At 41.5% G+C, this 12,118-nt stretch overlaps 1 protein-coding gene across 1 annotated transcript; it reads right to left on the reverse strand.

The window, feature by feature from the left end:
* Window positions 1–7,085: 7,085 nt before the first annotated feature.
* TMEM229A (transmembrane protein 229A) lies at window positions 7,086–8,201 on the reverse strand. The gene has a single exon (XM_068549357.1). It carries the CDS (start codon window positions 8,199–8,201, stop codon window positions 7,086–7,088), a length of 1,116 nt encoding a protein of 371 aa, XP_068405458.1.
* Window positions 8,202–12,118: the final 3,917 nt, after the last annotated feature.

Here is a 12,118-nt window from a genome sequence, read left to right on the forward strand (position 1 = left end):
CACAGAGAATGACATATGCCTGCTCCCAAAAGATGAAATTAGAAAATAGTAGGAACAAAAGAAGTGAAGAGTGAATTCAACAGCAACTTTTCTGTTCTTCACTCTATTTGCCTTCATTTCCCTCTAATTCACTTTCAGGCCCGGTAATGAGTATGTGACAAGCAGATCCTGGCCAATTACTTATATCAGAATGTGCAGGTCCATGAAGAGGACCACCGGCTTAACGGGAGTCTATAGGAGACAGACTTAGGGGATGTAGAAAATTCAACTGAAACAATGATGTGACTGAGCTGCTAAAAAAGCTCATAATGCTTATTTTGTTCTACATTTGTAGAAATAAAGCATCTAGATCAAAGTAGGTAATAGTTTTACCACTGTATATTTTATTATATATTGCTGAATGATCTTGGATATTTAGCCTGGAGTAAGTAAATTAAGACACATTTGGAAACTTTCTTCAAACCTTTGGTCTTCTGTTTATCTATGGATGAAAAACTTGGGACAATGAGTGAAAGTTACAGATGGGGTCTTTTCTAGCTATCAAGGTATATAACAAAGAAATGAGTTGGCCTGGGGGATCTGAATAAGTACAAAGATTTCTATCAGAAGTGATCAAGGAAAGGATGGATGGACACCTGTCAAAGATAATCTAGAAGAACTTATTCTTTTGGCAGGAGTTGAATCATGACATTCATTACCTCCTCAAGCTCTAAAGTTCCATGATTTTAGATTTCAATAAGTTGTAGACTGTTTACCCGTGCATTGGGTAGACACATCAATGATACATTATTAAAACTTTTATAGCATGTTCAATAACATCATTTCACAAAAAATAAACTCAGAAATCTTGTTAAATAAATATGGATACAATAAAGTGTACATTTTGGTACCCAACCAAACTTAGCCTGTGCAGTATTTCATGAACATAAAGTTTTCTTTGTAATTCAAATCTTACATGGTATAAAGACCTAGAATAATATTTATAAATGTGAATTATTTTAGCCAAAGAAAAATAACGCAAGGTCTCTCTAAGGCTATTGAACACTCTCCCTTTCAATGTATCTTTTACTTCTGCCTTTATTATTCTTTTGTTTCTGTTTTATTTGCTGAAAATATCATTACAAGTAAGTACAATGATAAATTTTGTTAAACTCTTGCTTTTAAGTACTTGGAATCTGAATCCTTGTTCTGATGTACTCTGGGGAACTCTTCTATTTATTTTTTCTTCCTGTCCCTTCATTGTTTCTAATAAAAGGTTAAGACTAAAATAGCTCCCCTTCAGAAATGTACAAGGGCGTATATTCAATTTAGTTTTTGTTCCTAGAAGTTAGTGCGTAATCAAAATGATATGATATAAACTTTCTGCATGTTCCTCTCCATGTTATTTTCAAATATTTAAAGTTTCAAATCTGAGATCCTTTGAGACTACTTTTATTTTCATCATGCATGGATTATAAATAATATGTTAATAAAATACCTTGAATGTAATATAAATATTTTTTGGAAACCCATCAAAAGTTGGTCTAGTTCTCTCCTTAATATCGTAAGTATAATTTTTTTTTGGATGGGAGGGTTGATCCATGGCATCTTTCACCGTTTCTGGTTAGCTAATTGCTTCTGTCATACCTGTGTCTTCTCACTTCCTTTCCTGATGAAGCTGTTTAGGTCTGCCAAGGAAGCTACCATGAAACTCCCCCAGCTAATATTCCACAGGTGGACCTGAGCAGCCACCAAAGGCTTTTCCTGGGTTGAACCAGGTTGAGATTCCAACGACCCAAGCAGGGTTCCTACTATTTAATCTTTTACTCCTATGCCTGCAGCCAATGTTGGCTTATTTGTTTGTTTGTTGTTCTGAAGTAATTTAAATTATACTCAAAGCTCTCAAAGTCCTATTGCTTAGACTCAGTGCATTGTAGCATCTTTGAAAAGATATGATAAGTAGAACATAAGTATCATGGTAAAAGAATGAAATACTGATTTTTTTCTTTTAAATAAAGAGAAAAGAGTGTCTTAAAAAGTGTTTCATTGCAATACGCCAGCAGGCTGACCAGTATATATTAGCTCCTGGAAACTTTGAGAAGCCTTCTTCCTTCACGAATAGACAGTGGGGTTTATCATCTCAGCTTTAACACCTTTCCCCTCATTTAGTCTTTGCATGAGAAACACAATTAATGCTGTCTTGAATAGTCCAAGCTGAGTTGAGAAACCATCTGTCAGAGATGTAAGAAATTCCAGCCTTGGATGGAAGGCTGGATGTTATTAATCTTCATGGTTTCTTTCAACCCTTAATTCTTCTTAATTATGGTAAAGATATATTTTCTTCTAAATGGGAAAGTTGATCCATGTGACTTGGATTCTAACAGTGGATTCTAACAGAATTTTTAAGAGGTTAAGATGAACATCAAACTTTTCTGTATATCAAAGACCAGCCTCTCTGTCTCTCTCGCTCTCCCCCTCTCTCTCCCTCTCTCTCTCTCTCTCTCTCTCTCTCTCTCTCTCTCTCTCTCGGAGTTGTCTGGTCATTTGTTTGATCGTTTCTGAAAAGAGAATTTAAAAATTAAAGAAAAAAGTCTCCATATTTACGTTCTCTTTATATTAAGAAAAAAATCTCTAAGGAAAAATTTCTCTATACACATCACAGGTTAATTTATAATTTGGGTTGCTAGCGACTGGAAGTCATTGCCTGTGTGATAGCTTCATGTCTCCGTGTTAAAAATTAGAAAGAGATCAGTTCTAATGAATAGAGGTCCACACAGACAAGTGCTGTTTTTGTTGGTTCCTCTCGTACCAAGTCTAAGAATAAAAAGGAAAAAAAAAAAACACAAAAACTGGCAACAGAAGAGAACCATCTTTTACTGCCATCTTTCCCTTCAGCATAAACTGAGGCACGTGTTTGATGGAGGGAAGGGAAGTGTGCTTCTTCTTACTCTCCCTCAGTAAAGGATCTTAGTTCCATTAAGCATTGTTGGAAAGTATATTGGAGATAGTATATTTAAAATTAATTTAAAAGGTAAAGTGTTTTTAATGCCTTTTAATATAAGCAAACATTGATTTTATTAAAATGCCTTCAGATATTACAATACAATGACTTATTTATCACTCCAAGTCTGTATCATGAGTATAACTTCCTTTCCAAGTATACTGATTTTGTGTATTTTGGAAGTGGAGAGAGAACCAAAGCAGTCTACCAGAATTCTTCCTCACCATCCTTCTTAAATAGAATCAGGTCTATCATGCCAACAGAGACTATTTCAAAACAGTAGAAATTATTATTTTTTTTAAAGGGATAGGATTAACCAATTAGATGTTTCTTAAACAACAAAGAATGTCATATTTTTCTAAGCTGTGTTTGACATAAAATGTCAAATATTTATAATAAAATATTAAAGTTAAGTACAGTGAAATGTGTGAAATACTGAAAGGATTATCAACCTTGTTGGAGTCCTTGTATAGCATAGGAACGTCTATATTCATTGATAACATGAAAAACTTAACATTTCTCTTTAGATTGAAAGCCCAAATAGAATTGATTTAAAATTTAAAGCACTTCTAGTAAGAAATTTCAGCACTGTATAAGTTAAACATGGAGTGAAAACCATATTTATTACTTTTTTTCTCATGTTTTTCTGTTAAGAACTTTCTTAGACTCTGAGGTGTTTAATTGAACTCAACAAATATCTGCAAAATTTTAATTTTAATTTTTGGGCTGTTTAGCTCTTACAGTGAAGCCCATTCTGAGTGCCATATTAAATGTATAGCAGTAATTATATGTATTTTCCTAGCTTGTGATATGAGGTATCTTGCATTTCAATATATTATTCTTATACTCAAGATCATCTGACTTCAAATGAGGAACTCTATTTCAGAGCACCACTTGAATATAAAGACTATCACCCACCTGGGGATTAGAACTAGGCTGATTGTCAGTTATGCAACCTGGTATTAGTGCCCTTGTTATTTTCCATGGAATAAAAAGGCAACATGAAAGAGAGTCTTTGCTACTAGTATCTAGCTTTTATACAGCTGCCCTTGCATTTGTCATAGTGCAAGAGAAGAGAAATACAGATTGTAAGGTGAAATCCATAGAAGATTCAAAATCACTGTGGCCAGTAGATAGAGGCATGACAGCCATGCTGTTAAGAAGAGACACTGGAGTCCAGTGTACTTGGATTCTATCTGTTGATAAATAGCTGTATGACTTGGATAGTTACTTAACCTCTTTGGGCTTCAGTTTCATTGTCCTCATGTAAAAGGAAAGTTGTTAGAGGTTTAAGTAAATATGTGTGTGTGTTTGTGTACCTATATATGTGTATATATATACACTTAAGGTATATATATATATATATCATATATGATATGTATGTATCTTTAATATATATCATATATGAACCTTAAGATATACATTACTTAAAATTAAATACATATATACTTGAGATGTATATATAATATATATTCATTTAGGATATACGTGGCTATATACATATATTCACTTACAATTATACATATATGATAACAGAACAGTTCTTGGCAGGTGGTAAGCACTACTTAAATATTAACTATTATTTTATTGCCTTATCATTTCTATATCTGAACTACTAATGAGTAACAAAGTTGATTGACCTGATGGTTCTTTCCTTTCCCTGCTTTTTCTTTAAAGGTTCAAAGTTGCAGCAAAATGTTACTTTTAAGAAATTGAGTAAACACAGAATGAGAAGCCCTAAAGCAAGGTGCTGAGTTAATAGACAGGATAATCACTTCCTGAACGCAGATGAACGAGCTCTTTGTAGAACTAGCAGGGGGACTGTTAATGGGCTTTTGTTTTAGAGAGGATGGATTGAGGGAGAGGCCTGATGAGAGCCCTTACAACATCTGCCTCTCTCCTTGCCTATTACTGAAACAGTAGCCTTGCAAATAAGTATAATCTCACATAAATCAAAACACTAGACTGTGAGCTCTATCAGGACAGAGATTTTGTCTATGTTGGGTCACTGCTGTCTCCACAGGGTCCAGGCAAGCGCCGGACAAATAGCAGGTTCACAATAACTATTTCTTGAATGAATTGAAAGAATGAAAAATCTTGACCTTTCCTTTAAATAGGATTAACATTAAAAGCAAAACAAACAAAATAGCAAGCTTTCCTACTTCCTGATGGATTTCTGACCCTGAGAATGCTGGTAAGCAGATTAAGCAGGGTTGAGGAGCAGCATGTGAATGACAGCAGTGTGAATACGTACATTTAGCAAGTATTCCAGAAGCCACGGATTTGGTTAAGGCTTCACAGGAATGTGTGGTGTGGAGAGGTGCCACACTGAACTCGGATTCATGCACATGTGACACATTTGAATTACAAATATTTTGTCCAGCATCTAACTTTAGTGTCTATACTTATACTTTTTCTCTCCCCAGGTTTTCACAAACCTTTTTCACAAAGTGATACTTTTACTCTCTGCAAACATTTAGCTTACTTTAGCTTTCTACTCAGCCTTTGACTGGCTAACACCATCAGTGCGACAGGATCTACTTCACAGGTGGGATTTATCATATAGCATTACTTATAATTTAGTTCACGACCTCGGATTGTAGATTAAAATAATATAACATTCTTAGAGCTATGCCTGACTTCAATCTAAATACATGTTCATTTTTACTGTCAGAGCAAACATTTTTTTGAAAACAGAAAGAAGTCCCTTTTTATAGCATAGGCAAGCTAATAATTTGAATAGGAATATATGTTCATTTATGTACACCATAAGTTTTCCTAATTTTCTTTGTAATGAAAACCGAGAAAGTATTAGTCATCCTTGCATGAGCCATACTCAGTTCTACTTGTCTTTTCTAAATATAATGAAAACACAGCAAACAAATTTAAAGTACATTATTAATTGATTAGATATGATTTCTTAAAATGGTTTACATCATCTCTTTTAACTTCCATCTCTTCCAAGCTTCCAGACATTCATAACGAGTCACCAAAAAGCTATCATTGATTTATAATGCACATTACTACATCGGGCTTGGCCCAAGAAATCTGTATGGGCCCCAAAGAAAACAGAAAAATGTTTACAACTGAGCCATGGCAGAAATAGGCTGAAAACACATATCTGTATTCTCCAAAAACAATTAGGGCTAATGTAATTAAGGTGAATATTCCGGTTCATTTTATTCCATGGAACTGTTTCTGCTCTTGAAGCCCCATGTAGGAAAGAGTCTTTATGGTTAGAACACTACTGAGGGTGGTGTAATTTTGCTTGGCCCTTGTACATGTAAAGTAAACATTTTACATTATTGCACAGGGACAAAAATTTACAGCCAAAGATGACACAGGATCTGATTAAAGTTAACACACTTGGCGTTTAAGGCTAACCCACATAGGAAAGCAATCATTCCCAGGATGGAGATCAAATATCTTAACACAGTGTTACCTGTCTGAGTTGCTAGAAAAGATTTATTATCTAAAAATTGATTCATAGGATGTGTTTGCAAAGTTGTCAGTTTCTTTTGATTTGTGTGCTAGACAGAGGCACTTTAAGAGCTATTAACTGTAGTCTCAGGAGTACAAGACTGGGTTTCAGCAGTCATTCGTAAATATGGCAAGGAATTAAAATGACATTGGATTAAAAAGAAAGTAAACAAACCATTAAATCAGAAAATTTCACCAAATCTTGTAAAAATCACTGGTCTCTGAGTTGAAGAACTTCCTCACTTAAAAAAAAAGAAAAAAGAAAAAAGAAAAATCAGTGGCTATCCTCCCACCCAAATAAGTGAATTCTACAGCTTTTCGATGTTAAGGTATGATGGTTTTGCTGTTTGGGCTAGTGAGGGTTTTAAAATATTGAGGAGTTAAGTACTTTGAGTTATGTTTCCAGCAATATTTCGAAGTATTGTAGTATTATGCATAAGTTCCAAATAGAAAAACTAAAATGTCGAATAAAACACGTTGAAAAAGTTTAATAAAATGTATAAAAATTAAAAGGCTAAAAAACAAAACCAAAACCAAAAAAACCTCACCGCGTTTTAAGTGTGTAAAAATAAATCACATTCATTCATAGAAATCCAGTGACTGTGGTTTTTTTTTTTTTTTGGTCTTAGTTAGTTGGTACGTACTGCACCTGCCACAACACGTTGGAAAGTAGGTCCTGGTACACACTAAGGAATATCCAACCAGGTAAATACATCAGGGTGATAAGGCCCATGAAATTGAGCGGATAGTGAGAATAGTCCCAGGAACAAGCGCCCCAAGTGCGGAGTCCCAGACCCCAGGACAACTCCCACGCGTAGATGAAGATCACGTAGAAGGGCACTCGCTTCCAGGTGCCCCAGCCCCGACTGTAGTGGAGGTGGAAGTAGAGCTTTTCCACCACGAAACTGCAGCTGCCGTACATAAAGAAGGACCAGAGAGACGTGTGGCCGCTGCTTGTCCCGTCCCCCTGCCCCAGCAGGTTAAAGAAGAATGTGAAGAAGATCTCATCCAAAAAGCCGTGCATTCCGAAGAAAAGAAAGCGGAGCAGGTCCGGCAGCCCCTGGCTGGGGGCTCCCGCGGCGCCCCTGGGGCCGCGAGGTCTCCGCCGCCGGCCGCCGGCTGCCGCAGGGACCCGGGCGCCTGCAGGGGCGGAGGGCGCGCCCCGCAGAAGCTGTTGCTGCTGCTGTTGCCGCCGCCGCTGGTACCGCAAGCGCAGGAAGCGCTTCAGGAACACTTGGCAGTGGTAGAGCGCCAGCACGTACTGCAGCGCCAGGTCCAGCGCCCCCGGCGCCGCTGCGCCCCCCGGCCCGCCGCCCTGGCTGAGCAGCGCGCCCGCCAGGGTCTGCAGCCCCACGTGGGCCGAGGGGTAGAGGAGGAAATTGAAGACGAAGGCGCTGGGGCAGCGCCGCTGCTGCAGGTAGACCTTCTCCAGGGCAAAGTGGGTGAGCGAGTGCAGAAGGCAGTGGTAGGGCGAGGAGAAGCCCAGCATCCGGAGGTCGGGGCTGCGAACGAAGCGCCGCGCCGCAGACAGGAGCACGTCCAGGGTGATCCCGTGCATCCCGTAGAAGTAGAGGCGCATCCAGGCGGGCAGCGCGGCGCCCTCGGCCGGCGCTTCAGCAGTGGACAGCGGCTCGGGGCGGCTGACGGCTGCCTCGCCTCCCCGCCCGCCGGGGGCCCCAGAAAGCCTCGCCGCGCCGCCCCTCCGCGTGGGACCCTCGTCGTCCGCGTCCCTGCGGGCCATCGGCTCAGAGGCTGCCCGGGCGCCCGAGCCCGCGCCACCGCTGCCGCCGCCGCTGCCGGGTGCGCGGAGCTGCGGGGCCGAGGGCCCGAGCCCCGCGCCGCCTCCCGGACGCTGCCGGCCCCCGGGGGGCGCGCGGGGAGCTTCGTCCCGGCCGCGGCCGGGCGGCGGCCGGAGCTGCTGCGATTGGGGGACGCGCGGGCCGCCCGGCTCGCGGAGTCCCCCCGCCGCGGCCCCGCCGCGCCCTCGCCTCCAGTCCCGGGCGAGGTGCCGCCGGCCAGCGCCCGCGCTCACGCTGCGCGGCCTATCGGGCGCCGAGGCCCGGCGAGGTGCAGTGGCGCCGGGGCCGAGGGGAGAAATGCAGAGGCTGGTGCAAACCCCATCTCCTCCGCGGCGCAGCCCCGCCGCCTCTGCTGCAGGTTCTAGAAGCGTAACGTGAGCAGCGACGCCCCTTCCCCCGGCCCTCCCCATGCCCCTCTCAGCCCGTGTCGACCTCTCCCGCCTTCGCAGCGCCCCCTCCCCGCCCCAGCCCTCCGCGCCGAGTCCCGCGGGGGTCCGCTGGGGAAGGCCCGGCCCTGCCTCCCCGACCCGGTCCCACGCTCCGCACCCGCTCCCCGCCCGGGCCGGAGGCGTTTGCTGGGGCGGAGGCTCCGAGTGGAGAAACACCCAACAGGTGTGACTGCGAGCTAGTGGGCATCCCTTTTATCGAGGAACCAGGGCGAGGGCCTGGCTGGCGGAGACGAATGGCCGAGTGCCACCGACCAGAGGCTGGGCCCGAGACCGAACTATGGTGCTGTATACTTAATGTCCTCATTCAAAGCCAGCTGTGTCCCAGTCACAGAGAATAAACCGGAGACTGCAGGCCGGCCCGCCCCTGGGTTTCCCTGCTTGGGAAGTGTTGCCGCGGGGCCTGGTCCTCTTTGTCAATCTCTCTGCCTGGCCAGTCGGCTTGCCGCGGCTTGTTCGCTCCGGGCCGGGGACCGAGATTCAGAGTCCCCCAGAAGTTATGAAATGATTGGAGGCCAGCTGGGTCGGGCATTGCTTTATCTTAAATCAAGAATAGTACCTTTGCTCACACTGGCACACCCCAGTGGCCACTTTTTCTCCTTGCAGAAGAACTAGGTCATCCCAAAAATGGAGAGTGGAAAAGAGAGCGGGGACTTTTTTTTTTTTTTTTTTAGGTGGAGAGGGTGAGGGACTCCAGAAGTTTGGTGTGTTGGGCTCCACTGTTTTTCTCCAATTTTGAATCAGGCTTAGAATTGGAGACAACCCTAGAGGTAAGTTATACTGACACCGCTCCCCCGCCAAAAAAAAAAAACCCCAAAAACCCATAGCGCAAACTAGATAACAGATCTAGTTTGTAAGTTCAGATGTTTCCTGGGTGGAAAGCTTTCTGAGGATTTTTTTTTCCTTCGGGAAAATAAATATTCTGAGGCAGTTCCTCCATTTTTAAAGCAACTTTCTCTCCACTCTCTCCCCTTCATTTCAACCCCTTATATTACAATCAATCTGTGGTTACTAAATTGTCGGTGAGTTAGGGAAGAGAGAGAAATAAGAGTGTGGTGAGGAGAAAGATTATTAAGGTGATATCAACACTTGAATAAGGCCAAGTTCTTATTTATTTATTTATTTTTAAAAGCTTTGTTAGAATGTGGTTCATTTGCAGATTTCCTTCAGCAACTGTCAAAAGTCAGTGTGTGGACGTTGTCATGCTACGGACAGAAGCATCAGGCATCAGGCTCATCAAACCTGTTGTAAAACAGACAGGGTTAGTTGCTCAAGGGCATGAGCAAGTACGATGAAGAGAAATAATAGTGCAGACATTTTCATGAGCACCTACTATATACAAGATGCTATGTGCACTGGGGAAAGAAAGGGTTATAAGATGCACAATTTAAGAAGTGTATAGTCTAGTGGCTATGACAACAATCTACCATACCTGTGCAAAGCTTACTTATTTATGATCCTTATTAATAACTAATTATGACTGGCTAGTAGTACACACCCGATAAAACGTTTCTTTGAGTTATTATTTTACTAAATAAATAATTTAGGGCCCAATTTATCAGATAATGAACAAATGCTTTCTGTTTCCATAATTGCTATTCAGACAGGGAAACACTTCATCGTAATAGCGTAAATATAGTGATTCAAACATGCATACAGTAACTTGCTAGATTAAACCTGAATTATTTTCAGATAATAAATTAAACTTCAAGGACCCTTCTATTTCTTCTAACTTTTTTTAAAGATGCAAAGAAAACCTTGAAACGTCTAATTTTGTAATCCAGTCTAGTTCATCCCAGGGAGTATAGGAAAATCTTTTGAACAAAGCAAAAAATTAGAGCTTTTTTTTCTATATTTTAAATCTCAGCATTTAAAAAATTTCTATTATATCAGTATGACATCAGTAAATAGGACATATATAAACCTTATATTAGTATAATATTAGTATATAAATTATATCAGCATAATAGGATGTATATAAAATTTACACATGTGTAATATATATACACATATACGAAACATGCTTACTTTTTTTTTTAAATTTTTTTAAAATTTTTGGCTGTGTTGGGTCTTCGTTTCTGTGGGAGGGCTTTCTCTAGTTGCGGTGAGCGGGGGCCACTCTTCATCGCAGTGCGCGGGCCTCTCACTGTTGCGGCCTCTCTTGTTGCGGAGCACAAGCTCCAGACGCGCAGGCTCAGTAGTTGTGGCTCACGGGCCCAGTTGCTCTGCGGCATGTGGGATCTTCCCAGACCAGGGCTCGAACCCGTGTCCCCTGCATTAGCAGGCAGATTCTCAACAGCTGTGCCACCAGGGAAGCCCAACATGCTTACTTTTTAAAAAATTAATTAATTTGAAATTTTTGGCTGCGTTGGGTCTTTGTTGCTGCACATGGGCTTTCTCTAGTTGCTGGGAGCGGGGGTTGCTCTTTGTTGAGGTGTGCGGGCTTCTCATTGCAGTGGCTTCTCTTGTTGCAGAACATGGGCTCTAGGTGTGTGGCCTTCAGTAGTTGTGGCACATGGGCCCAGTAGTTGTGGCTCGCGGGCTCTAGAACGTAGGCTCAGTAGTTGTGGCGCACAGGCTTAGTTGCTCTGCGGCATGTGAGATCTTCCCGGACCAGGGCTCGAACCTGTGTCCCCTGCATTGGCAGGCGGATTCTTAACCACTGTGCCACCAGGGAAGCCCCATGCTTACTTTTTAAATGAGGGGATATATAATAAAAAGTTTGGATCTTACCACCGTGGTCATTGTAGTGCTCTACCAAGTGACTTAGACTACTAAAAATCTTCTCATTCTTCAAAGACACTTTTAAAATCTGTTTTTCATTTATCTTAGGAGAAGTGATGAAAAACATAAATCAATAGTTTTAAAACGAGTAGAAAGTGCATCTATTACTTGTTATTCTTTCCATGTTTCTTTTATATTTCACTGTGGCCTCTACTTAGTCACACTACTTTCAGAATGGGGAACACTAACTTAAAAGAAAAAGCAAAAGGTAAAAAGAAAAGTTTTTTAAAAGGCATGAGACAAAGTGCAAGAAAAATAGTCATTGTATAAATTACCTTTAATTCTTTTCACTCACTGCCTCATTTTTAAAAATCAATATCTTCTACCGTTCTGAAAAGTTAGCCCAACAAAGATGGCAGTCTTTGTTTCTGCCTTGTCTTCACATTGTTCCTTTTGTTTGAAATGCTTCATTGCTATGTTTCCAAAAAATATTCTTCTTGCTTTTAAAACTGCAGATTGGCTTTAATGATCCACGATGATTTTATAATTAAAAATCCTTGCGTCAGTGTCTCTATGATCATAAAATGTTTAAAAACATTTCTGTGTTGGTCTTTGCTGCTGCAAGCAGGAGGTTGCAAAGACATATCTGTAAACCCAACAACTCTGGGGGAGTCGTTGGGTGAGAGGAT

This window comes from Eschrichtius robustus, chromosome 8 (genome assembly GCF_028021215.1).
Source record: "Eschrichtius robustus isolate mEscRob2 chromosome 8, mEscRob2.pri, whole genome shotgun sequence".
NCBI classification, from domain to species: Eukaryota; Metazoa; Chordata; class Mammalia; order Artiodactyla; family Eschrichtiidae; genus Eschrichtius; species Eschrichtius robustus.